The sequence below is a fragment of the Camelus ferus genome, chromosome 5 (assembly GCF_009834535.1).
Source record: "Camelus ferus isolate YT-003-E chromosome 5, BCGSAC_Cfer_1.0, whole genome shotgun sequence".
In the NCBI taxonomy this organism is placed as follows: Eukaryota; Metazoa; Chordata; class Mammalia; order Artiodactyla; family Camelidae; genus Camelus; species Camelus ferus.
Genome location: NC_045700.1, coordinates 79151397 through 79178643, shown reverse-complemented (window position 1 = coordinate 79178643; position 27247 = coordinate 79151397). Strand labels below are relative to the sequence as shown.

General features: G+C 51.5%; 1 protein-coding gene, 1 long non-coding RNA gene and 1 other non-coding gene across 4 annotated transcripts; 2 read left to right on the top strand and 1 right to left on the bottom strand.

The window, feature by feature from the left end:
- The first annotated feature begins 286 nt into the window (after nt 1–286).
- On the top strand, nt 287–18509 carry IGFBP5 (insulin like growth factor binding protein 5). Of its 2 annotated transcripts, none has more exons than XM_032480193.1 (4): nt 287–1412; nt 15359–15693; nt 15982–16101; nt 17269–18509. In XM_032480193.1, exons 1-4 carry the CDS (start codon nt 1079–1081, stop codon nt 17398–17400), a joined length of 921 nt encoding a protein of 306 aa, XP_032336084.1. In that variant the 5' UTR covers nt 287–1078; the 3' UTR covers nt 17401–18509. The 2 variants fall into 2 exon arrangements, with proteins under 2 accessions (XP_032336084.1, XP_032336085.1); XM_032480194.1 differs by having other exon boundaries at nt 290–1412; nt 15464–15693; nt 17269–18373.
- Nucleotides 5597–14865, bottom strand: LOC106729881. The gene is made up of 3 exons (XR_001366299.2): nt 14727–14865; nt 6974–7078; nt 5597–6858 (listed from the first exon to the last, which is right to left on the bottom strand). It is a non-coding gene; the product is annotated as an uncharacterized LOC106729881 (long non-coding RNA).
- LOC116663903 lies at nt 6947–7091 on the top strand. Its single transcript, XR_004320266.1, has one exon. It is a non-coding gene; the product is annotated as a small nucleolar RNA SNORA48 (small nucleolar RNA).
- Nucleotides 18510–27247: the final 8738 nt, after the last annotated feature.

Here is a 27247-nt window from a genome sequence, read left to right as displayed (position 1 = left end):
CTCTTCCACTCGCCCCCCCCACCTCCTCCCCCCTCTCGGCAGCCGCAGTGCGACCCCCCACCCCCACCCCGTGCCCCTTTCTTCCATTCTGGGTAGAGGAGGGCGCTGTTCAGCAGAGAAGGGGAGCCCCCGTGTGTCTAGAAGGCCTCTCCCCACCCCCACCCCGTGTGAGTTTGTACTCCTTGGCATCCTTGCCTGGGTTGGGTGTTGGGGAGCTCAAATTGCAGCTACAAACTGGCTGGCAGCCAGGGGCCGTCTATTTAAAAGCGCCTGCTCCACCGGAGCCCGTAGTCTCTTTGGAAACTTCTGCCGGAGAAAAAGAGCTAGGAAAGAGCTGCAAAGCGGTGTGGGTTTTTCCTTTTTTTTTTTTTCCCCTCCTTTTTATTACCCCCTCCTCCGTTTGCACCCTTCTTCGGGCTTCATGCAGAACCTGCGAATTTCGAAGAGGTGCTTAGGAGAAAAGTGGGAGTAAAGAGGTGTTAGGGGTTTGGTGTTTTTTTTTTTTTTTTTTTTTTTAATTTCTTGATTTCAACATTTTCCTCCACCCTCGCGGCTGCAGCCGCCACCTCTTACCTGCTTCCGCGGCAGCCGCGCGCTGCGGGCAGCTGAGGGTTAGAAAAGAGTGGGGTGCACTTTGAGATTTTAAACAAAAATTTTGAAGACAAATCCATTTTTCTCCCCCTACACCCTCTCCTCCACAGCCTCCTAACTCATTATTCTTGTGGTTGTTTGAGGGTGAACAATTTTTGGCTCCCCCCAGCCCCCTCGCAGTTCTGACCCGGTCGGGCTTGGGGATTTGTTTCTCCGGCCTCCAATCCCTCTGCGTGCACCTGGCGCTGCTCTCCGCCTCCCCCCCACCCCTACCTGTTGCAAGTCTGTAATCTTTGCAGTTGGGACTTGCTTGCAGGCGCCCCAGCCATCCGTCGCTCCCTACATTTTGCAATTGGGGGAGGGCACCTGCTCTACCTGCCGGAAATTTAAAAGAAATTTTTTTTTCTCCGCGCGCCTTTTTGGCCCCTTTCTCCCTGCACTCTCGCTCTCCTGCCCCGCCCCAGGTAAAGGGGGAGAGTCGGAGAAGATGGTGCTCACCGCGGTCCTCCTGCTGCTGGCCGCCTGTGCGGGACCGGCCCAGGGCCTGGGCTCCTTCGTGCACTGCGAGCCCTGCGACGAGAAAGCCCTCTCCATGTGCCCCCCCAGCCCCCTAGGCTGCGAGCTGGTCAAAGAACCGGGCTGCGGCTGCTGCATGACCTGCGCCCTGGCCGAGGGGCAGTCGTGCGGCGTCTACACTGAACGCTGCGCCCAGGGGCTGCGCTGCCTCCCCCGGCAGGACGAGGAGAAGCCTCTGCACGCCCTGCTGCACGGCCGCGGGGTCTGCCTCAACGAAAAGAGCTACCGCGAGCAAGCCAAGATCGGTGAGCGCGCTCGGTGTGCTAGGCAGTTCCACGGCGCACGGGCGGGGGACACGGGACATGCTGGCCCCGCGCGCTCTGCCCAGCAAGTGGCTTAGAGCCGGGGCGCAGCTCGGGAGGATGGCGGGGAGGGTCCTTGCACCTCGGAATTGGAGCCCTGGCGGATCCTGCTACCTGGGGCTGCTGTCTAGCCGGGTTTTCGCTCCTTCTCCTCGCCCCTGCCCCCACCTCCTCCACCCCACTCCTCCCCCCTCGACTGAATACCGACTTTGAGCGCCTGTTCGGTCTCTAGGTCCAAATCCCCAGGTAGTCAGTCTCCAGTCCGAAAGTGTGCACGTTACATTACCAACTCCTTCCTCCACCACCCGCCATCCACCTATTTTGTTGTGGGTTTTTCTTTTCTTTTCTTTTCTTTTCTTTTTTTCTGAACTTGTAAAAAAAGATCTCTTTTATTAAAATATTGCTTCAACTAGGGACCTGGAGAGAGGCGTTACCGGTCTTCTGTGCTAATTTCACCTTTGTCCCTCCCAGCCCCCTACTTCCCCTACCAGCCCCTCCTTGACGTTTCTATTCTGCTACCCCGCCACACACACACGCACTCACATGCACACATAAGCACGCACGCACCCTTGGTAGCTATGCCTTTTGGGTGGGGGCTTTGATGCCCCTCCCACGTGCACGCCCACTGCTCTTGACTTGATCTGGTTGATTGTGGTAGGTTGTAAAACACTCTAAAATTCAAAATACCTTTTTTCCTCCCTGGGAGGGAAAGATTACTTTCAGCAAGCTGGGCGGCGGCGGGGAGGAGTGGGGGAAAGGGATCGGAAGGAAGGGTTTGGCGTTCCTGAGCTGGGTGTTCGTCCCTGAATCTAATTCTTTTTCCTCTACCCCAATTCAGATTTCACCTAGGAAGAAAGGAAGGAATAGGGTTTAGAGGCCAGAGGGATGTGAAATTCAGACATCATAGCTTCCCCGCCAGTGCTAATCCGCCCCCACTCCTCGCCCCTCAGTCTCTCAAACCGGATCACAAGTGGGTGTGGTATAAATGCAAGAGGGGCCCTGGAAACGCAGAATGCAAAATCAAGGGGGCGGAGACGAAAAAGCCAAGCACCCGGAGCCTCCCCTCTGCCTCCAAGTAGCCCCGCCCCCTGGTTGCCCCGCCCCCAAATTCTCAGTGCCTGGAGCTTAGGTTTTAAAAGGTTGACAGAGCTAACTTGTTCAATGAGAACAATTCTGCCCCCCCCTTAGACTGGGTGTCCTTTTGGAAAGTTACCTGATCTTAATTTTTTTTTTAAGTTTCATGAACTATACACAAAACGTCTGGGTTCTGAGACGTCAGCCTTGTTACTGATCCTCTCCCAAAGGGGTTAAGACTTGGCAAAACAATGTTTATTCTGTGTCGTAGTTTCTTACTGGGACAATGGCCTTCTTCCCCCATCCCCTTCCATTACAAGCATCCCAAACACTAGTTTTCTTAACTGCAAACTACAGACACAATAATGCAGGAAAAGAGTGCAGTGGCACTTGAGAAGAGGCAGGAGAGCTTTTCAGCCTGGGTTCAGCCTGGATCCCCGCAAACCCTGCAGGTTTCCCTGCATCAGGCGGCCGCCCCTCCATCTTTACAAGAGGTAGACTTTCTCCAGATTACAGCCTGCAAAAAGGGACTGAGGGCAGTGTGCAGGCCCCGGAGGGCCCAGAGACTGGTTTGTGAAGTTATTTTTATTAAGAGCCACTTTTCAAAGGCGGTCCCGCCCGCCTTCATCTTGTGGGATGTGGATTTGGAAAAGCTTAGCACCAGGGAAAAAGGTATGAATCGATTTCCTGGCTTGGAAGCGAGCGCGCTGGGTAACTATCCGGTCACATCGAAAGTATGCAAGGTATCGCTCAGCCGCATTCTGGCCCCACTTTTATTTGCCCTACCGTGTGGTTGGTATGATGTGGTTGGTGTGGAGGGTGCGCGCGCGCGCAGTTGCTGGGAGAGCAAATTGGCACATCCAGCTTTCCAGTTCACACACACACACACACACACACACACACACACACACATACCCCAACGGGCTTTTATCCCAAGCAAGATATCCTTTAGATTTCTCCGCAGGCCCTTCCTCAGCTCACATCTTCACGATGCCTCTGGGCCAACACCGAGCAGACTTCCCACCCCGCCTCCACCCCCATCCTAGACACTCTCGAAGACTCCGCCCTTGTCTAAGACAGGTGCCGGACTCACTGCAGGATGACTGCCCTTGACCCGTGGCCGGGGTTGACGTCTTCCTCCTGGACAGATGGGAAGGGGGTTGGCGCTCCTGGCTAGAGCCTTTCAGCTCGAGAGCCGCTGGGTGGGTCCCCCAAAAGTTGAAGATGGTGTAGCGACAGTACTTAGAGGAAATGAGCAGAGAGAGGGAGGAGAGTGTCGGCTCCTTTGACCAAAATTGCTGCCCCCAGACCCCACCACCACCACTTCTCCTTACCAATTTCAGCAGTGCAAACTTGCATTTGGCCCTCCCGCAGTTGCCGTATAGATTTAGATACAGACATAGATGATATATGTATGTGTATACACATATGTGTGTGTGTGTATATACACACACACACACACATATATGTATGTATTGAAGGAGGTTAAAAAATTAGATTTTTTTCAACCAAAAAAAAAAATCCTTGCATTTCTGGAATCAGAAATGGGGAGCTGAGGAGGGCGAGATGGCAGGCAGCCAAAGCTTCTGGGAGGAAGAGTGGAGGGCGGGCGGGGACTGGTGTTTTGCTAGGCACGTTGCTGAGCAACGGGAGGAGTCCGCCCGGGAGCTCGGTGCTGGGAGCGCTCGGGCCTTGCATTTTATTTTGGCCAGTTCGGAGGCAAAGATAGATACAGAAACAGAGGGCAGTGTGTGTGAGGCTGGAGGGAGGCGGGAGACAGGAGTTATTTATTGGGACAAGCTCAATAAATATGGGTGCGCTGGGTCGAGTCAAGGAAGGACCGGGCTTTGCTCTGGGCATTGTTTGGAGAAGGAGCCTTGTGGCTTTACTGGCCTGCATACTTGCCTAGGTCTGGAAGATCTCTCTTGTGCCTGTGAGACATGAAGTTTGGGATACAGAGAGAAGTGGGTTCTGGGTTTCAGTTCTGTCATTGAGAAATAAGAGAGGAAGAACAGAAAATATGCTTCTGGGAAAGAAAAAAAAAATTACCTAAATAAAAATGAATTCAGCTTTTGCTTCTTTGAGGGGTTTGGCCCTCCATCGCCCTGGCTTCCACTCCCAGCCTGGTCCAAGTGCCATGTTGAAGTCAAGTTCCAGAGTTAGGTTTATTGGCCAAATTTGTGTCTGGGTTGAGCAAGATCATGGAAAAACTCAAGGAGCCAGATTCCTTTCCCACCCGTATCCCCTCCCTTTGAAACAAGTCTTTGGGAGGCTGGCCATGGCCCGAACCAACCAAACTGGAAGCTGGGAAGACAAGAGAGGGTGCTTTTATCTTGACTTTTCTTGCCTTCCCCCTCCCCTCCCTTCTCCTCTTTCTGCTGTGTCAGCTCCGACTGGAAGAACAAGCCCTGTTGACCACAGTGAGAGCTCATTTTCTTCCCATTTCTCTTCTTTCCCCCCATTTCTTACCACTCCCTCCCCTCCCAACCCCTTCTCCACCCCCCAGCTCCGCGGCATCCCCTGAGGGCTTGAGTTTTAGTCTGAGCAGCTGTGCGACAGCCCCGGGGCTGGGGCTGGATCTGAGCCGGCAGGTGGGCTTGCAGCTGCAGAGGGAGGGCCGGGCTGACCTAGGAGCCAGAGGTCACCGGGAGGGTTGCAACAAAGGGCATGGGAGCAGGAATCCCAACAGAAGCTGTGCTCCCCTTAAGGGGTGGGGAGTGGAGGGGAGGGGGAGGAGCTAGCAGGAAAGGAAGGTGATTTTTTGTTGTCTAAAGTTTTTACTTTGTACCTGAGCAATATCTTTGAAGCTTTGAGTTATTTAATGTATGGAAAATAAGATTTTGAAGAAGGGACCACCACTTTCCAGGCCCATTGCCTCCAGAAATTGGAAGAGCACTGTAAATAGACCGGGTACCAATGAGGTCCCCCTGGAAGCATAAGTGAAGAGGGCTAAGAATGGTTGCCCAGAAAGACATGGAAGCAGTTTGGTAGCATTTGGTCTGAGTTTGTGTTTTGCAGTTTTTTCTACCATGGTCAGTCCAAAAGTTGCAAGCTAGAGACCATCCTTCAGTTTTAATCTGGATATATGCTTTCCAAAACAATAAGATTTATTACATACTTGCAAAAATAAAGAAGCAAGTAAACAGAAAAGCCAGTTCTAAGTTCCTGCTCCAGAGAATCCCCACGCTTGTTTCCAGCTCTATTTCTTTCCATGATTTCTGTTATGATGTCTTTTTTTTTTTTTCCTTCTTCTTAAATATGAATTCAGAGCAGTGACTGGAAATCTCTATGAGAGTTGAAGTGGCCTTTCCTGCCTGGCCACTCAGCTTAGCTTGGCCCTCGCGTCTCTCCAGGAATTGTCTGGGTATTGGCCAAAGAATGCAACAGCTGGAAGGGACCCACGGTGATCGTGGCACGGGGCAGTCGGGGCCATCATTTACAGATGAGGACGCTGAAGCCCAAAGTGCGAGTCATTAGCCCAGAATTAGGGGCAGGGTTAGAGGCAGAGCCAGCATTCCATCTCAGTCTTAGAACCCTGTTGAGTCTAAGCCTCCATTCCATTACCTCCATCTTTCTTCCTTAGGCACTAGGGCCCTGGCCTGGGCCTCGTCTAATCTGCAATAAAGCCTTTGACAAACACCGCCAATGCTGTCATCCCATAGCAGTGTTTGTGAAGGTGAGGTCAGAGCTCAGAGCTGGGGGGCGCTCCGTTTGAGGGAAGGAAGTGGCCCCAAGGTGGAGAGTGCAGCACTTCTTTATTCCCAGTCCCTCTGGCTTAGACCAGTGGTTTGGTGACAGACGGGGGCAAGGAGGGTGGAAAGGGGTGGTGTCCAGCCCAGACGGTCCATGTGCCAGACCTCATTTCCTGAAAGACAGGGAACTCTGCTGATGTGGGGGGTGGGGGGGCAGGCAGGCCCTCCCTGCCCATTGGCTGGGCAGCGGTCTGCAGTCTGTACGAGCACACAGCACAGAAGTATCTGGCTGCCCATGGCAACCAGCCCCCACTGGCGAGGGCTTCCGTGGAGCTGGGTGGCAGGATGCTGAGAGCTGAGCTCAGGTCAAGGCGGGATGAGGGAGTGCTGGGGGATTTGTGCATCAGAAGAAAAGAGAAAACTGCATGCCACAAAAGTTGTTAAGGAAGAAAGCGAGAGGGTCGCAGGGCTTTTTAACATTCAGGTGGGTCTGAGCTCTTTCAGGAGGAGAGGAGAGGAAGACCTCCAGATTGCAGCTGGGGGCCTCAGGTTGGTCTGAGGAATTGCCGGGAGTCATCCTCATACATCTTGGAGGCTGTGGCAGCTCCTCCCACAAGGGATTCCTAAGAAGGAGGCAGATAAGATAAGGCTCTCTTCCCTATAGGTTAGACCACCAGGTGAGCCCTAGGGGAGTTTTAAAATAAATAGGAACCCCCCTGGCAATGGGCAAAGAGACACCTGATTGGTGGCATTGCTCTTATATCAGTCAGGGGCAAAGAAGATGTCCAGCCCTTTGTTCATCCTAGCTTGATGCCTGGACTGGTGGCCAGAGCTGTTTCATGCCTGAGGAACATAAAATTAATAAAATAAGATAAAATAAAATAAAATAAAATAAATAGGTTACCTTATTTTTGATCTCTCAGCCTAAACCATCAGAGATCATCCCCTTCCTTTGCCAAATCCTGAAGCAAGACCCAGACTGAATTTGCACTCAGAACCAGCTTCACGTGACCTCTGCTGGTTTGCACAGATGCTTCATGTGAACTGTTTAGATTGCACCATCACAGCTCTACTAGGCATGCTCCCCAGTTTCCCTGTCACTTCAGTGAAGATGACTCATTAAAGACCCTTTAGAAGAGCACTGTCCAATTGAGATATAACACAAGCCACATGTAAGTAATTTCAAACTTTCTTAAAGCCACACTTTTTTAAAAGGTAAAAAGAAACAGGTGAAATTAATTTTAATTGCATATTTTAATTCACTATATCCAATAAATTATAATTCTTACACTCAAAATAAACAATTATAATGAGATATTTTACATTCTTTCATATTAAGTCATTGAAATCTGAGGTGTATTTTACATTTATAGCACATCTCAGTTCAGACACCAAATTTTCATTGGAAATACATAATCTGTATTTTTAGATTTCATAAGATTCACAGTTGAAAAAGTAGACTCATATACCCAAGTTGTCCCAAACATACTCAGAAGTTTTCCAATAACCAAATCGGGTATTGTTTTTGGTTTTGTTTTTTTTAACTTGAATTAATTTAAATGAAATAAGTTTTAAAATTCAGTTCCACTAGCCACATTTCAAGTGTCAAAAGCCACATGTGGCTAGTGGCCACCTTATTGGACAGTGGCCACCAGTGAGCCCATCCCATAACTGAGGAGGGAACTGCTGTCTCCACTCTCTCTCCTCCTGCTCCAAAACACTTAAGGAGGAAAAGAGTCTGAACTATAAGTGTCACACAGGACAGACTCCCTTGTTTGACTCCTGTCAAGTCTCTCAGGGGGGCCAGGGAGAAAAAGAAAGAATTCAAACCGTCTGCTCCCTGCTGCCCCCTTCTGGTCATGCCGGACTTTTCAGGAAATGTGGCTAATCAACAGTGCTGTTCCGAACGGGTTGTGATGAGTCAGGCGTGGGAGTGTGGCTAGGTCAGAGAAATGGCCCCTCACTTCCTCCCTCTCCTCAGCTCCCCTCCCCCCATTCAGAGGCTGCTGCCCACCTCGTGCCTGGTGTTGGGTATGTATAGAGAAAGGATACAGGTGCTTCTAATGAGCATGCTCCACCTTCCCCAAGTCTAGAGGGACCTGGCTGGAGATACTCACCTTGGGAGCTGTGCATAAGTGTATTTCTTACTTGTAACTTTATCACCAGGTGCCTCCCAGGGATCAAGAGATCCCTGAGTCACGATCCTGCATCCTAGTTTGGCCCCAAGGAGGGAAAATGAGGAGAATCCTTCCTTTACAGTGGAAGATGTGTGAGTGGGACCCCAGCTTTTCATTCTGAGGAGAAGTCACCAACTTGACACTTACCACATCTGCACTGAGCAGAGTGGTGGGTCACTTTTTCTCTCCATCTTTAGGGAACGAGATTTCGTGCCTTAATGTAGCATGAGGGAATGGGATTAGACAAGGGACGAACTCCCAGGCTGAGTTCTCTAAGTGGGAACTGGTTTGCAGAAGCATTTGTGCAAAGCCCCTCTTACCTGGGAAGACCAGGGCAGAGCCATCGCTTCCCAACAGACCCTTCTGCAGACTGAAGAGCCTTAGATCTTGTGGTCTATGAGTAGACACCTGTCAACTGTGTATCACAGCAACCAGATTTTTAGTTGATGATTGAAACAAGGGAGGCTAGAAGCAACAGAGATCTACAAACACAGAGACCTGTGCTGAGAGTTCATTACCACATGACCCTGTAGAGAGGGGCCTATTGTCATCCTCCCAGTAGCCCAGATGAGGAAACTAAGACAAGGAGAGGTGAGGAAGAGACTAAGAGAGGTCAAAGCACGTCTGCACCAAGACTTATTGAGCCCCATCTTCCCTCCAGGAAGGGTGACTGCAGGTTAAGCGCTGGCAGTCTGGTTCCTGATTCTATTTATCTGCTTTGCTATATGGTGTCTTTACTTCTCTGCTCAGGACAGAGATGTTACATACCTACGATGGCCAACTTTGCTGTTGGTTCTCCTGGCCTGAAATGGGCTGGGGGCTGTAAAGGAGCTCAGTGGGGTAAGCTCATCACTCTTGTTGTCCAGTCTCCGACTCTCTGAATCTGCTCCCTGCCTCTGCCACTCACCTCAAGTCAGCAAGACTCCCCTCCAGTGTCCTTTTGCAACTCCTCCCTTCTTGCAACTGTTCCTTAGGATAACAGTTGTTTTAATCTCTTTTTCTCTTGGAACGTCAGCGCTCCTTTCCTTCTCAGCTCATAATTCAGGCTAAGAAGAGCCCAGAACATGCACATCTGTTACCACAGAGGAAAAGAAAACAGAGTCTTCCAAGAGAGACTGGGGCAGGGAAGACACTGGTCAAAGATGCTATGGGGAGGAGCAGAGATGCTGGAGCTTCCCCGGAAGGTTCCACGCCGTCCCTACGGCCCTTGTCCCCCTTTTCTTTATGCAAAGGCATACACACAGTGTAATTGAGTCTCTTGGTATCTGCAGCTGGGAAACGGTTGAACTTCAGGAGACTGAGACATGTCTTACATTTTTTTAAACAGTGAGCAGCTGAGTCATCATTTTCGCATAAGCCTCATGTTGTGGCAAAGAGCAGGAGGCTACAAGTTGACTAGGAACCAGGGCAAAGTGGGGAGGAGGCACGAAGCATCCAGCCTTACCCAGACACAGACCAGTGTCCTCAGAGGAGCTGTCCTGTAGGGTTTTCTGCAGCGATGGAAATGTTCTGCATCGGTGCTGTCCAACACAGTAGCCACCGGCCACATATGGCTATTGAGCCCCTGAAATGTGGCTGAAGCAACTGAGAAGCTGAATTTGTAATTTGATTTAATACTTATCCATTCAAATAGGCACATGTGGCCAGTGGCTACTGTACTGGACAGCACAGTCTTAGATCAAAGAAGCCCAGGAAATCCAGGGTGCCCCTACTTCTTCCCACTCTTGTGAGGCTTATCTCCCCACCTCCTGGTTCCCTGTGGCAGTTACTGTGCTTAAAGGCAGGGGTATGCGTGACATGACCCCTTAAGGCATCCACTGAGCTCTAACGTGCCCCAGCTTATATTACAGAACCGCTCCTAGACCTACTTCTCTTTTTCTTGTGAGCAGATTCACACATCTCTCCATTTAAAGATTATTTATTGAAGCCCATGTGCCAGGGAGACAAAGATCAATGACCAAGTTCTTCCTTTAAGAAGTTTACTGGAATTCCACAGGGGGAGCTAGAATGGGAGCCCGTGGAAACCCAGCTCCCCTTTTCACTCCTTGTAGAGAGACTCTTGTGCTCTGGCTAGAAAAAGAGAATTTTCCCCTCCCCAGGGCCAGGTGGCCTGGCCAAGCCCTACATTCTTCTGAGCTGTGAGTCCCGAGTACGCCTCATTTTCTTTAAGCAAAGTTGCAACATCTGGGCCACCCGTTTTCTCTTATGTTTGACTATGAGGTCAAGATAGAATGGGAAACTACCAGCAGGCTGGCGCCAGGCTGTTTGTGGTGCCAGCGCAGGACCAAGAGCCCCAGGATGGAAGGTTAGATTTCAAGAAGCAAAAGGACTGGACCACCCATCACTGGGACTAGGGAGCAGGTGGAATGAGAACGGTCCTTAAGAGCACGTGCCTGTGCCTGCTTCTAAATCATCCTGTTCCAGCAAGGGAGCAGCAGCCGCGAGAGGGCGGGGTTGCAGACAGTGGTGGAGCCTGGGTAGGGAGGATGCATTGGCACTTGTGCTGTGACTAGCAGTGCCTACCCCAGGATGCCCTTGGGTCCACAGCAGCTGGGTTCGCTGGGACATGAGGGTGACATAATCTTCAAGCAGATTTTCATGTCACCAGGGGGCATGCCTCAGGGGCAGCCCATCATGAATCAGGGAGAAACTGAGTTGGCCACCTAACATGGCAGGGGCTGGGGTCATCAGAGAGCCAGCTGGCAGGACTTGGGGGTAGAACGGAGCAGAATCAAAATGCAGCCCAGAGATAAATACCAGGACAATAGGAGAGCCCTTGCTTCCTTAGTCTTCGGATAGACCAAGGGATTAAAGGGCCCTGCTCCCAGAGGAGGGAACAATGTCGAATATGCCCTTGTCCACCCTCTGCAGAATCCTTTCAAAATGACATCTAGAGATAGCAGGAGGTCCTAGATCTGTTTTCCTTTGTTCCTTGATTATGTTTCAGTTACAGATTTAAAAAAATATCAAGGGGTTGTGTACAGGTAAGCCTTGTCCCCCCTCCTACACCTGCTTTCTCCATCCTGGACTCATGTGGGTCCTTTCTGGTCCTCATTTGTCCGTCTCTCTGATCCTTTAAATGCATGCTGCAGACACACAGAGAGGGGAGGATTGGGGTGGTTGTCAGAGAAGTATAAGAGGAAGGCACACACCATTCCAGATTTTAAAATTGCTTACAGTCCCTGCAACGAAGCATCCTGGACACGTTCTGTGGCCATCAGTCTCCTCCGCCATCTACTGGCCATGTGGAGGTATTGACCCCTGCTGGTCGACAGGGCTCTGAAACACACTGCACTAAATTCCCTAGATTAGATTCAGGTGTGTGGCAACTTCACCAGGAAGTCCTCCTTTATATCCCACCTAAATCCCTTCTGCAACCTTGGTCCATTTTGTTTTGATAAAACAGCTCAGAAGCTGCCAGCCTACTTGTGCTTTCTTGTTTTATATAAAGTTACACCCTTCCAAAATTGAAAGCCTAGTTATGACTCGGCCACAAAGCAGCTGAGCAGGGCTAGTTGGCTCTGGCATTCCAGCTCGGGTCTTACTTTCCAGACCTTTCATTTTCGTGGCTCTGCTCCAAGTTTCCACTGTCTCTCTGGAGCCTACAGGTGACCACAAGACCCTGATTAGTATCTTTGATACTCGACTCTCCCATTGCCTAAGTAATAGGTCCCATGATGTTAAGTGGCACCAAAAACTGGGAGGCACATCAAAACTTTAAGCCTGCCCTTCAGAAAGAGGCAAAGAGCCTGCAAACTGGGGAGGGTATGCCCTCAGGAACCCTGCCTTGGTGAGGCCACGGGAAGGAGAGAGGATTTGCAAAAACATCTTGAGCTCCTTCAAGAAGGTACGGGAATCTACAATGTGTGGCCTAGTACCATCCTTGCTTGGTCCCAAGGCTAACACTTTCAGAGACAAGACTAAGAGGTCCAAGTAAATTGCCCCAAAGTTTCTCCAACCACTGTAACAGCCCCATCCTCTTCCCCAGAAGGGGAACTCAAGGTTAAGGGCAGCCCACAGCACTTCTCAGAAAAAGTCCTAAAATGTGAAGAGGAGAGCTGTTGATGAGCAGAGGGCCAGGAGACTTCCAACAGGCTTCCACAACCCCCCAGGCCAGAGAGAGAAGCTCTGTAAGAGAAGGTGCAACACCTCTTGGGGAGTGATGGAAGTGTTAGCTATCTTAATTGTGGTAGTGGCTTCATTAGTGTATACATCTATCAAAATTCATCAAAGTGTACATCTGAAATATGTGTAGTTTGTTGTACAGGAATCATACCACAATTAAAGTTTAAAAAAGGGAGAAAAAGAGAGAGAGATAATGTGCAACAGCGTCTAGATGGTGACAACCTCTGACCACAGGGAGAGGGGGACCCAAAAATGGGTGGCCAGAGGAGAGTGGATGGCACCCCCCATTCCAGGTATCTTTAAGAACTAGAAAGAGCGCCATGGGGATGGGCGCATATTCTTGTTTTTGCCTGGACCCAGGGGAATGGACTAGATGGTCTACTGGAGGGATTCCAGGAGCTGGTACAGCCAGTCACTGGAGGTAAGCAGCTTCCTCAGATCTCTCCTGATGAAGGGGCAACTCCTGGAGGCCAGCTCCACAGGTGCCCCTGAGGACAGCTTGCCAGCCCTTCAGGCCAGGCCAGAGCACCCTCAAAGAAGATGCTCACCTTTCTTCCATGCACTGGTCAGCATCTGGCCCTCTCACCCTCTTCTGCTCCCTGCATCTGGTTACAAGCTTGATTGCAGGAAGGGGTGTGGCCATGCACCCCTAGAATGCTCCCAGCCTTTCCATGGTCCTCCCCACTACCCAAAAGCTCAAGTGCTTTTTGAGGATCAGAATGCTTGATGATGCCCAGCAAGGTTGCGTGAAGTGGCAAGTCACTCAGTAAGATGGGCTCAGCAGCCCTCCGGGCCATGTTAGCTTTTCCTCTCCTCACCCCCTTCCCCCAGGCCTGGGTCTTGAGTTTGGGCCTGAGTTACTAGGTAACAGAGCTCTCGCCTTTCAGTTTGTAGTGATCGGCTTGCTCCGCCCTGCATCCCATCCCCGTTCTAGCTCATCCCACAACCAAGAGAAACATCGCCAAAACATCACTCTGTTAGCTAGAAGGCGTCATCCCACCAATTAGGCACAGCACCATCCTGACTCCTCATCCCAGCAAGTTTGACAGTGTGTCAGAGCACCAACTCAGGACCTGGGGGGAAGAGGGAGTGAAAGGCTGGAAGTGGGGACAGGGATCCTGGTGTGGAATTTTGTTCAGGGACAGCCTGCCCACTGCTTTGCCATTTGCCTTCTCCCCATCACCTTCTCTAGGGACCACTTCCCTTCCTCTCCATGGATAAGTACCCAAATCAACTAACCACTCTGAACACGGCAAACCGCTGGAGGCTTCTTCATGGCAGGGGACTTCCCTACCAGAGCCCTGCCGTCCTAACCAGGTTAGGCCAGGTCTCCATACACCTCCCTTATCATACATCTGGAACTTCCCCAGGGGCTGGGAGCTCCTGCCCTGGGGACACAAAACTTCATCTTCTCACCAAGCTGCTCTCTCCCTGCATCATCCTTCATCCACATCTCCTTGGACTCCTCTCCTTCTATTTCCCATCCCAATGCCTTGTCATCGTGGCTCCTGGGGAACCCAGTGACAGTGGCGTAGGTGGAGAATAGGGTTTTCCTTCACCCCATCTGAGTTATTCAGGGTCACCCCCAAAAGCCTATTTTCTTTTTCTACAATTTGAATACTAAAGAGGGCAGAGAAGACAGGGCTCCCTGCCCCCGCCTGCACTGCACCTGCTCTTGCCATGGCATCCTGGCCACACTTTGCCCACGTGGGAAGAGCCATCTGAGACCTCCCACCTTGGGTCTTCCAAGGCTGGTGTGGTCAAGGAGCTGAGAGGAGGGGTGGGGACCCAGAAAAGGGTGCCTGTGAGATGGGAATTTCATGGAAATCTGTGGACCAAGAAAAGGCCAGGGAGGTAGAATTAATAGATCAACAAATAAACGAACAAAGTCCTAGTTCTTTAAAGGTCATAAGTCAGCTAAGTATAGACTGTCACCAAGTCACTGCTATATATAACTGCTCCAGCCCAGCCAGCTGTCTGCCCCTCTTGGCCTGGAGCTGTGTCCCAGACTCCAGGACACAGAGCATAGAGCCAGCTCCGAGCACGAAGCATGGGCTTCCATGTCCCCCCAACCCACCGGCACTACTTCCCTCCAGACCCCACATTTCTGGCTCTCCAGGTCTCCTCCTCCTGCTCTTCACGATGGCCCCCATCACCCTGCTAGTCCAGACTCCCCAGGGCCCGCCTACCTTCAGTTCCCCAAGTCCAGATAGATCCCAGTTCCAGCATTCCGGAAGCACCAAGACCTCACGAGAGGATGGACTTGGCCTTTCTCCACGTGCTGGCCATCCCCTATGTCTCTCAGACAGCCTAGGTCTCCAGATCGTGTTCTTATATTGCAGCCCCACCTCCAGCCACTACCCCATCTGCTTAGCCAGCCCCCAGGCAAACAAGCCCTTAAACAGCCCTCTCCTGGCACAGGGAAATACATACAAGATCTTATGGTAGCTCATAGAGAAAAAAATGTGACAACGAATATATATATGTTCATGTATAACTGAAAAACTGTGCTCTACACTGGAATTTGACACAACATTGTAAAATGATTATAAATCAATTAAAAAAAAGTTAAAAAAAAAAAAAAAAGAACTAAACAGCCCTCTCCCTCCACCTTAACATCCCCAGACTGTTCTCCCCCATCCCCAGACTGTCCTCTCCCTCTTGTGCAACTTCCTCTCCTGTATCGGCTTGACTTTTCCTACATTCTCCTACTCCATGAAGTCTCCCCAGATTCACCCTACTGGAATTTCCACCACTTACACGAGTGTTAACTTATGCTCTGGTTCTTATTTCCCTGCTTTCCCCGGTTTGGTAAGCTCAGGAAAACAGACAGCCCGTCTCCTCATCCCAAACCTTCAAGCCTTGGGCTCTGCACGGTGGTGTCTCAGACCACAGAGGCTGATCCTCCGCCCCCATCTCCCTGCAGAGAGAGATTCCCGCGAGCACGAGGAGCCAACCACCTCCGAGATGGCGGAGGAGACCTACTCGCCCAAGATCTTCCGGCCCAAGCACACCCGCATCTCTGAGCTGAAGGCTGAGGCTGTGAAGAAGGACCGCAGAAAGAAGCTGACCCAGTCCAAGTTCGTAGGGGGAGCTGAGAACACTGCCCACCCCCGGGTCATCTCTGCACCTGAGATAAGACAGGAATCGGAGCAGGTGAGCCTCAAGGATTCTCTTCCCATCTCCCCCTGCACCCGTATCCCGCAGCTTCTGCCACCATCCTAGCTTTTGACCTTGCCTCGCGTCTAAACGAGCATGCGTGGCAGCACTTTGTACCCTCAGGGGGCACAGCAGGTGAGACAGAGGAAGACCTTGAGTAGCAACTTATGGGAACGAAAAGTAGTGACTCTCCACACAGACCCTTCAGTTCCCACACCCCATTCTGCAAGTCCAGGCGCTTGCTCGGGTCCTACCGTACCTCTCACCCCTCCCATTCGCACACAGGGACCCTGCCGCAGGCACATGGAGGCTTCCCTGCAGGAGCTCAAAGCCAGCCCGCGCATGGTGCCCCGCGCCGTTTACCTGCCCAACTGTGACCGCAAAGGATTCTACAAGAGAAAGCAGGTACGTCCCATCCCATGCCCCAAGTTCAGGGGGCTCCTGGAATAGCACTTGCCCAAAACCCCTACCTCTGAATGCCTGGGTTTCTGTCATTAACCACAGTGTGTCCCAAACCTCCCATCTCCTGGCACATGTGACAATCATGATGTTCCCTGTTCCCTCCTACACTAGAGTCTACTGACATTTTAATGACTCGCCTCATGTACACGAAATCATTTAAAAAGGAAAGTTTCTATTTCTATCACCGCATCGCATCGCACTTTGTGCATGTTACTTTCTGATATACACATAAATATACACATGTATGACTCTGTATTCTCACTGCATACCACCTGAAATCATTTTGTGTCCCATTCACAACCAGACTACCCTTTGGGCATCCCTACTGCTGGTTAACTGGTACTATTAGCCTGTTAAGGAGTACACATGGCCTTAGGGCAGTAATTCTTAGACCTCCCAGGGCACCAGCATCACCCCAAGGGCTTGTTAAAACACTGACTGCTGGGCCCCACCCCAGAGTTTCTGATGGGGTGAACTCTGGGAACTTTGCATTTGTAACAAGTTCCCTTCCAGGTGACTCTGATGCTCCATTAGGGCACCCCTCATCTCAGTTAGAAGCCAAGAGCCAGAAGGCTTTGGGTCAGTCCTTGGTTCCCCTGCTTACGAATTGTGTTCTTTTACCCCAGTTAGTTAATGTTGCTGCCTCCAGTTTCTCATTAAAATGGAGAATAACTGTACCTATTATTCTCACGTGATTATGAGGAATAATGGATTCAGCTTGGGAAAGCACTTAGAGCAGTACGCAGGATACAGTAAGTGCTAAGTGGTGTCTGGGACCTGATGCAGCTACACCAGTGACGCCTCCTATTATTATAATTGCCATTATCGGGTCACGTAGCTCTCTGGAGAATACCAAGTTGGAGGACCCTGAATGGGTGACATGAAAAAAAAAAGTTGTAGGAGCTAGCCAAGGGCAGACTGCCTAAATTAGGACTTTTCCCCAGGTCCTCTGGGGCAGCGTGGACACCAGAACCCCAAGGGTTGGGTACAGCTCCCTCAGCTCTCTGGGTGTGAGGGTCTGTCTTGGGGGACAGGGGGAGACGTAGGGCCAGGTAGAAGCAGAGCCTCAGGGTACGGCCGTCCTCACTTCCTGTCACTCTCCCACCCCAGTGCAAGCCTTCCCGTGGCCGCAAACGTGGCATCTGCTGGTGCGTGGACAAGTACGGAATGAAGCTGCCAGGCATGGAGTATGTCGACGGGGACTTTCAGTGCCACACCTTCGACAGCAGCAACGTTGAGTGATGCGTCCCCTCCCCATCCTTCCCTCACCCCATCCTACCCCTAGCCCTGACTCCAGCCAGCACCTCCCTCCACCCCAGGATGCCACTCATTTCATCTCATTTAAGGGAAAAAAAAAAGCATATATCTATCTATTTGAGGAAACTGAGGACCTCGGAATCTCTCGCAAGGTCTCAACTTTGAAAACGGCAACAATGGAGATGCAAAAAGCTAAGAAGACCCCCCCTTAAAAAAAAAAGGTTTTCTTTTTGAGGCAAGTTGAATGAACAGGGAGGGCAAGAGAGGAGGAGCAAGAGAAAGAGAAGGGAGGGAAGCATACGTGTGTAAGAGAGGGAACGGTGAATAGTTACAAGAAGGAAAAGCAGAACATGGGCCAGAAGCATCCATCCTTACACCCAGCCCTGGCCCGAGCTGGGGAGCCATTTGGGCGTTAGAAGGTGTGGCCCAAGGTGTAGCATGTGATGGCAGCCTTGGAGTTTGCCCAGTCTGGATGGGTCGCAGGGGGGAGAAGGGAAAAGACAACAGGTGTCATTGCCTCTCCTGGATCTGTCTCCTCCTGCAGCCAGCAGCTTGCACGGCTCAATCCCTGTCCTTCCTCTCCTCCCACCCCAGCACTCTGTTCTATCTGCCCCCAATTTACAAACACTAAACTGCATTCCATTCCTCTCAACACAGAGCAAATTCACAACCAAGTGATATTAGATAAGTAGGTGTTCCTAAGAAGATGCGTGAATATTAAGTATACATGCATATTTCACTCCCAGGGGCAAACTTTGAGAAATCACGCCACACCCCAATAGTGGAAAGACATGTTCTTCCAGGGTGGCTAAAACAACGACATGCTGAATGAAGCCTGTGGTTTCAGCCCTTCATTGCCTCTAACTCCCAACTCGCACAGCCTCTATGGGGGAGGATAGGCTTAAAAAAAAAAAAAGAAAGAAAGAAAAGTGGGCTTGTATTTATCTACAAGGCTCCATATAGTCATATATAGGCATATAAATCTATTTTCTTTATTTTTTTTTTTCCTTTATTCCTTCCTTTCTGTCAATTTGCATTAACTTCTCCAAGTAGTTTCTATGGGGGCATTGAAGAGCATCCTTATTCTGGGAAAACCAAGAAAACTCAATCCTTCTAACACAACCCATAATATCAGTTTTGCCCATCTCCCATAAGCAGCAAACTCAACCCTTTGTGGGACACAGTGTTGGATTTTTGTGTGTATGTGATGTCCCACGTGCACGTGTGTTCATTTGTACCAACAAGCCAGGTCAATGAACACACCCAGTGGTGCACTCACCCTGCTCCCCAGGACACCCCATTCACCTTTAGACCCTCAGGAAGTCACTTTTTTTGGGCCCTAAACCGAATGAACCCAACAGGTCCATTTGACCCACTAGTCCTGCCCAGCCTTTTCGTGTCATCTGGACAGAGCCTGCATTTGGAAAACCTCTCTCAGCCTTCATGCTGGCAGAGCAGGAGACAGACTGAAATAAGGATGGAAAAGATAGAGATGAGGAAACAGTCAAAGTGATTGTGCAGGCCAGAGCAGATGGAGGGAGGGGCAGAGGGCTGGAGGGACAGGAGGCTGACTGTCCCGTTCTAGCTTTGGAGCAAAGTGACAGAAAAGGGGACAAAACGAAGAGAAACTTCCCTGGGTCCCTTCTAAGCCCTCTGGGATTTAAGAGGAAGGAGAGTTTAGGGGGAACAGATTGTAAGAGAGAAATGAGCTTAATCCAGGCCTTTGAGCCAGGGAAGGTGGGTTACTTTAGGTGGTTTCTAGACTGTAGCAGCTGTATGGAAACAAAGATCCAGAGAGACTGGCTGGGCTTTTGAAGGGACAAACCTGTGTGCTCCAGTGCCCACCTTCACCCTGCAATGGGGGACTGAGGCCGGAGAGTCTTCCAAGCTGTTCATCCTCTCTGGCCAGTTCTGGCTTCCTTCCTGGGGTGGAGGATAGCAGAAAGGCCCAGGACAGCCGGGGAATGGATGCTTTGGGGGTACTGTCGTTTGGAGGCCAGATTCCGAACCAAGAAAAACCCTATTGTTCACTGACTCCCCCAGCACGTGGGCGGTCCTGGGACTGTCCTCTGAGGATGGACATTGCTGGCCAGGAAAGGGGGCTTGGATGTGGCAAAGGAGACCCTTTCTTGCTGTGAACATACATCTCTCCACTCTCCTGTTGGCATGACACCATGGAAACCACTCCAGAAGCGAACTTGGGGCAAAGAAGAGGGACAGCTGAAGAGCGAAAACATTTCAGCAGGTGGAAAGCCTGCAGCTCTGAACTTGGGGGACGTCTCCGGCTCTCCCGGACAAGACAGTCGGCTGGGATGGGAAAGGTGGTCAATCTTCAGAGGACAAAGGGCCTGATGGGGATGGATGGAAGCCGTAAGGACTGACTTGTGCTTCTGTGTCAGTGTGCCCCATCTCTCTGCACAACTGTCCCCAAACCCCCGGCTCACATTTCAGTGTCTTGGGCCAGTATCGTCAGCCTTCCCACTTTACTCTTCTTTCTGCCTGTTCTTTCTTTGGACCTTGAGCAGTCCTCTAACTGGGATCTGCCAGGTGGATACTGGGGTGCCATGCCCCCTAAGAAAAGACTGAGCCAGGAATTGCGTACCCCACCCCATCCCTCCCAAGGCCAGGACCTGGCTCCTGGTTCCTGAGAGGGGGCGCCCCTGTTTACTGGACTTTGAATGGGCCTCTGCTCCTCCCATGGGCTCTTTGCTGTCAGCCATAACGTAGGGGACTATGGCCTGGTTTAATGCCACGCATCTCTCCAGGTCTCCAGATCTCATGCCAACTCACCCAAACCTGTGAGTCTCTAGTTCTTGCAGGGGGGTGGGGAGAGTGGATTCTGGTCAGCTGGCCACTCCCTAGAGGATGCTGGACCTTCAGGACAGAGGAAGGTCTGGCCTGAGCCCAGAGTGGGAAGCCCATGAGGAGGGAGTCATTGAGGAAGGTGGACCTCCCCCGGGCAGGGTAGGGGGAAGGCAGGTGTCGCATGCTGCCAGCTGTGAAGTCCTGAGCAGGGATCCTCTTGACTCCAGGCTGCCTGTTGGCCACCGTCTGCTCACCTAGAGGGCCTTAGGCTCCGGGTTTCCTGTGGCCTCAAGTCTAAACGTTGCCCTGTCACCCCAACAGGAGGCCTCTGCCCAACCCCCTTTGACTCACCTCACTCTGGCAGTGGAGACCTCTTATCCCCCACTGCTGCCAGGTGATGGAGGGACGCCTTGCCAGGACTGATCCTCCTTCCCGCAGAGCTGAGCTACCCACCAGGGAATGCAGGGCGTCTGCGAAGGAAGAGACTTGAAAGTTTCTCAGACAGCCAGGCCTGGACAGAGAGGCCTGGAGACATTCAGCCCCCGCACGGGGGAGGGTGGGGGGCCCTGTGTAGTCAGTCCCTCTTCCTGACCCCTTGTCCATTTTCCCATCACCACCTCAGTGGTCTCCATGGTAACCCAGCAGGGCCAACCTCCTCTGGGGAGATGGGCCTGGACCACCACTCTCCCATCACCCAGCTCATCAGCAGCCATAGGGCTACCCAAGTGGGGCAGTGTCCCCTGCTCCATCTGCAGTCCCCAAGGGGGCTGCAGCTCAGATGGGAATTTCAGAAAGGAGTGAGCCGAGGAGAAGCTACCCTCTGGTCTCGGAGAGGATCTGTTTGGCTTCCAAGAGAAAGGAGGCTAAGTTTTAAGAAGTGGTGGGACAAGGGAACGGACGTTACCAGCCAGCAACCTGGGTGTTGTACTGTCTTTATTTTTAAAACCACTAAAGTGCAAGAATTACTTTGCACTTTTCTCCACTTCTTTTTTCTCTTAGGTTTTTGGTGTCTTTTTTTAAGCGTACTTTCTTGGTTTGCTAATGGAGTATATAGTGTAGTCATTTCCACAGACTCTGGCCTCCTCTCTTTCACTCGTTTTGGACGGGGAAAAGGGGAGGTGAGGGGGTTCAGCTGCTGCACCCGTTCACCCCACCTCTGGTCCCCGGCCATCAGCCTGAGTCCCAGATCCACCACCACCACCACCATCACACAGTAGCCCACACGGATAGACAGTTGTCAGACAGGATTCCTTCAGATTCCGAGTTGCCTACCGGTTTGTTTGTTTGTTTGTTTAACCTGCAATAACCACAGCACGTATTACGTAGTTCTTTATAGTCTGACAGACATACATACCATAATGCTATTCTCTCTTTTTTTGTTGTTGTTTTCGACTTTTATTTTTTAAATAAATGCTCATAATCTTTACTGGTGAAAAGGATTAAAAAAATAATAAACCAACAAACAAAACCTGTTTGTGGAAAAAAAAGAAAAGAAAACGCGGGGGAAAAAAAAATCACCCGAATGTGGAAGAGCTCGCCTCCTGTTTAGCATTTTGTACCTAAGGAAATAAAAAAACAAAACAAAAAAACCCCAGAGGATCTCACGTTTTATTAAAAAAGTGAAGATTGCTGTATACTATTTATTCAACTTATAATTTATGTTACTCCTTGATCTTTGTCTTCTGTCATGACAAAGCATTTATTTAATAAAGTTATGCATTCAGTTAGCCTGCGTCAGCTTCCTCCAAGGGCCCAAGGACGGTAGGTGAAGGGTAAGAGAGGGCACACTCCAGAGGGAAGGAGACAGGACCAGGTGGAGGCAGGACTGGGGTCTGCTCCCTCCAGGGGGCCCCCTGTCCCACGCTCCCGCCCAAAAGTTGGGTACCCTTTTCTCCATCTCTTCAAAATCCTTGCGATGAGCTCACATTCACAACGTGCTTAGGAGGGCGAGTCAGCACCCATGTTCAGCTCCTGTTATCACTACGACTGTCATCATTATTACCATTGAATCCGAGCTCCTGCTGTCAAAGAAAATGATCTCCATCGACTCTTAAGCAAATGATGGGTCTCTTCTCGGAGAGGATTTTAAGGAAGGCGTTGCTAGAATGTTCCTCAGTCACTCATTCCAGAGCTGCACAAGCTCTTAGCTCCTGGGAACCTCTAGCTCCTACCCAGCCCCCACCACTGTTTCTGCCCGGTGAAGAGGAGAGTTAGGAAATGGCTAGTGACTGATTTCAACCCTCCAGTGGCTTAAAGAGCACAGTTCCCACAGTGTCCTGCCGTCTGCCCTTCCTTCCTCCAGGCCCCTACTCCCTGCCGGCTCTTCTCCTGACCTCCATGCGACCCCATCTTCGTCTGCAAGCCCACAACAGGGCATGGTCCTTTGTGTGACCCCCTCAACACCCCTGACAGGGGCTTCCATCGGCAGGCACGGCTGGGGGATGGAGTTGGGACATCTCCACTCTGCCCAGCCCGAGCCCCATTGCCCTGCCCCGTCCAAGTCAAGTGGCAAGCAGCGTAACTGGGGGCATCCCTACCTGGCTGTAGGTGGCCTGTCACCGGGCACACGTCCTTCTGAGTGCTCGTCCATGAGATTGCTCAGCCTGAGCACAGCTTTGCAGGCAGGAAGCCGGTCAGCCGGCGCCAGGCAGTGACAGCAGGGATAGAGCGCGTGGCAGCCTCGCTAGGAGGCGCAGAGACGGACTGGCCTTCCCCACTTTCCTCTGCAGGGCTGCTGAGCGGGGCATGGCGAATGGGGGAACAGGAAGAGTAGAGCGCAGGATGGCCACGCTGGTCCAGGGCAGCCCACAGGGCACCACCTGCCCTGGAACTGTCTCCTGGCCTCGCCGTTGGCAGCTGTTCATCCTGCTGTCACCCACATGCTCTCTGGAGCCATGCGAGCCAGGATTCTTCTTCCTTTTGCTCCTCCTTCAGGGCTCCTCCCACCCCCCAGCCCACTCCACCAGGCCCCCGACTCCCTACAACCCTCACCTACCAACTCCCCGCTCACCTACCCAAGTCACTGAGGACCTGGCTTCGGGCTGCCAGGCCCCTGGTCCGGCCCCTCCTTGCACAGTTCATCATTGGACCCACAGCACCTTACTGCTCACACTTTCCCCCCGGGCCCTGTGACCCCTTAAGACCGGGCTGGGGCCTGGGGTCTGCTTGTGTCCCACCCTCACGTTTGGTGTCACAGCTGGTCGGAGGCCACACTCTTAGAAACACTCTCAACTCCATGGTCTCACCTCCATCCACTGAAGCCACACTCTGAGCCTTGGTACCCTAAAGGGTTCTGCATGGAAAGTCCAAAGATCCCACTCTCTGATTCAAATCACAGACAGCCATTACAGTGAAAGAAATGGGGTGAGGGTTTTACTCAGTGGAGAATGAGAGTCTTTGGTCTCCCTCATTCTGATTTTCCATTCATCAGCCCTCTCCGGCTGTTTCCTTCCCTCGGGAGCCGGGAGCCCATGGCTCCACTGTTACCATCTACTCGTCCAGGTCTTGCCTGCCCTGCAGCCCCTTGGCCCTGGATGAACCTCCCCTTGTCGCTCCCACACAGCCCCACTGAGCCCTGCAGGAGAAAGTCCAGCATGCTGTGGGCTGACCCCACCACAGGATCCTAAGCTCCAGACCCTGCCTGGGGAACCTCCCACGTCCCCCGCCTGTCAGCAACACACTCTCATGCTGCCCCTCATACTGCCTTCTCGCTGTCAGAGAAAACCAAGCCCCACTTGGGAGAACGTCCTGTCTTCCCATCCCAGCCCCACGGAGTCAGCCACAAAACCACCGTCCTGTTCTCCGCCAGCTCCCATCAGTCCTCCTCCGTTTCCAAGCGACAGCCCTCTTTCTCCACTGTCCCTGCTTGCCTCTGCCCCCACCACCTCCTCCATCAGCCATCCCCCATCCTGCTGCGTGGGCCCCTGAGGAGGTGGAGGGGTGACTAGGAACAGTGTCTTGTATGTAGAGCCCATGGGACTGGCTCACAAACTGGATGGATGTCGGGATGAGGATGTGGGGAAAGGCAAGGACGTCTTCTCCACCCCGTGTCCCCCAGACAACTCAAGTCCAGTGTGCCCAAAACTGGACTCGTACTGTAAGCTCAAGTTCTTTGCCTATCTTACTTTGTCCTGTATCTTAAAAGCACAAGTTCAAAAACAAGAACAAAATTTGCACTCATCATCTTCCCTCCTAAATTATTCCGTCTCCATCTCCCCTCTCCTCCTCCTCATCTCTTTCCTCCCTTTGCCATCTCAGAGGATGGCTCCACCCTCCACCTAGCTGCCCAAGCCTGACCCTTCTTTACCCCTGACGTCTAATGAGTCCCCAGGTCCCAGGAATGAGCTACCTCATCGACAACTCTCCAGTCTGTCCCTTCTCTCCACCTCTCCTGCCTGGTTCAGACCGTGCTCACTTCTCACCTGGATCACTGCTGCCTCTTCCTGCTGGGACCTTCCATCCCTCCCACGTCCTCCATGCTAGACATCAGTCAGAGGTCACTTTCCAGTGAGCACAGCACAGACCCAGCCGTAGCCATCCGCTACTTAAATTCCTTCCTTGACTCTTGAGAGCTTTTGGTCCAAAATTGAAATCCTTCAGCAAGACACCCAAGGTCCCTCCTGGCAGGCTCTCCTCCACTCACACCTCCCATACCACAGGGAGCCTCAACCACAGGCAGGTATCCAGGTTCATTGTGTAGCTCAAGCTGGTCCCTCTGTCTGAACCCCGCCACACATACATGCCTCTCCTTTCCCCAGATTCCTACTTCCTCTTTGCAACTCTATCTTTGCACCCCCTCTGAGACACAAATATTCCTCCTAATCGCACCGAGCACACCTCCATCACACCCATGGTCATCATGGAGTGACGTTGCTGTTTCCCTCCACGAGAATATCAGCCCTTTCAGGATAGGGACCTCCATCTTTTTCATCTCCGCATCCTGAAGCCCTAACACTGAGCTTAGGATAGGATACTAACTTCATGTACGCAGCACTTAGTATATGACAGAACTGATTTTATCATCTCAAATCAGTTCTTTGGAAGAGAAATTATCTCCATATTTAAAGATGAAATAAATGAAATTCAGAGACTAGAAATGTGTTCAAATTCACATGTTAGAAGGAGTAGCATTCTAAATCTTTTCCAAGACTGCCTTACCTCCAAGCCCATACTCTCAACTACCCCCATCAGATGTAACTAGTGCTCCAGACACATCTGACGGATGCAGTCACTACCGCGGTGTGTCTCCAGATTCCGAGGGCGTGAGAACGGGCAGCCTAGGATAGGTCTCGTGGCTCGCTCGTTCAACAAGCATCCCCAGTTGAGTCATTCTGGGCCCCTTAAGCAAATGACTCTCCCACAGTGTAAATTTAGATGCAGTTTCTGGTATTGCCACACAGTGGCAGTAGAGCCCAGTGTTTGTCAACGGCCCGTCTTTAAAATTTAAAGACACAGTTCCAGAATATGAGCGATCGGCTTGACATCCTCAAGCCCAGGCAACCATCTTCCCCCATGGGGTGCAATTATGCACCCTCAGAAAAGGTTTCTAGGTCATGCTATACATCAGTCCGCGTGGTTCCTGTAGCTAAAGCTGCAACAGAAGTGCTGCTCACACACCCCTAAATTCTACCTCTCCAGAGGGTTTAGAACCCAACTTATCAGAAAGGACCTAGGTGAGTTGGCAACCCTGGGGCAGAGGGGCTGGCACGAGGGCTGACCCCAGCAGTGTCTCCATGATAACCCCTCCCATTTTATACACTCCAAAAGTTTTCAAAGCACATTCACATCCATCATCCCATGTTGATATCACCGTGTTATCAACTGGGTAATATCAAATGGCAGCCCTGTTGAGGCGAAATTCCCATTAGACAGATGAGGGAAACTAAGGTTCAGAGATGGCAATAATGTAGCTCCAGGGCAATGGAATACAGTAAGTGGTTGGACAGGATTCAAACCCAGGTGTCCCAACTCCAGCATTCTTCTTGCCTCATCGCTGGCTCTGCATTAGAACCATATATGCACAACTGGGACATTGTGCTGTACACCAGAAATCAACACATTGTAACTGGTTGTACTTCATAAATAAATACATAAAATTTAAAAATAAATAAATAAATAAACACTTTGCCTCGGCTCCACTTCAGACCAATCAGATCAGAATTTCTGATGGTGGGGCATTGGCATGAGAATTTTTTTTTTTCTTTTTGAGTGCCTTAGTCTATTTAAATGTTAGCCACGTTGAAAATCACTGCACTTGCTAGGAGAGCCAGCACAGCCGCCCCACCCAGAACAGCAGCCACCGGCTACCCAGCTGAGTGGACAGGAGACGGGCGGTGGGAGCACCCAACAGTGAACAGAAGAAAATCCACATGGGGACTGGTGACCCACAGAGTGCAGATCCAACCAGTGCCCAAAGCCCTCCAGGCTCTCTCCAAGCATGCGCCCTGCATCCGCCCACAGGGGAGGGTATAACTCAGGGCTGAGCAGACGTCCTGAGCTGGAGTTAGGGGCCCTAGCCCCGGCGGTGGTGGTCAGGCACCTCTGGGGACCTTTTCTTCATCTGTGAAGTGCAGCTAGTATTAACTGAATTAGTGTTCTTCCAGGGTGGCCAGCCACTAGCTAACAGTGCAGCCCAGATGCTCTGGCTGGGGCTCTGTCTGCTTTGGGGGACCTGTTTTTCTTCTTCTTCAAGAAGTGAAGCTCCTATCACCCCCAGAACAGGCCACAGGTGTCCCTCTGCCTCTCCTGAGTGGCTTAGATGGAAGGTCAGGAGGCAGGTGGGTCAGGCAAAACTGCCTCTGGGTCAGACTCCACAGGAGAGGGGACGTATTAAGGTGATGCCACACATGGACAGGGGGCTTGAAAGCTCTGAGCACTCCTTCCCCCGTGGCTCCCTGCAAAGTGGGGAGCTCCCTGGAACCTGCCAGAGTTGGAGGGGCCAACAGAACCAAGTGGGCAGAGCTCTCACACAGAATTTTTGCTTTAGAAGGAGGGCCAGCATCTGTGCCCCAGTAAAGTCCCTTGGCCT

Excerpts from the sequence above, each read along its gene's own strand:
- IGFBP5 (XM_032480193.1), top strand. The coding sequence starts at position 1,079 with ATGGTGCTCACCGCGGTCCTCCTGCTGCTGGCCGCCTGTGCGGGACCG. Across the intron at positions 15,694-15,981 it reads TAAGACAGGAATCGGAGCAG|GGACCCTGCCGCAGGCACAT; the intron begins GTGAGCCTCAAG and ends ATTCGCACACAG. Across the intron at positions 16,102-17,268 it reads GATTCTACAAGAGAAAGCAG|TGCAAGCCTTCCCGTGGCCG; the intron begins GTACGTCCCATC and ends CTCCCACCCCAG.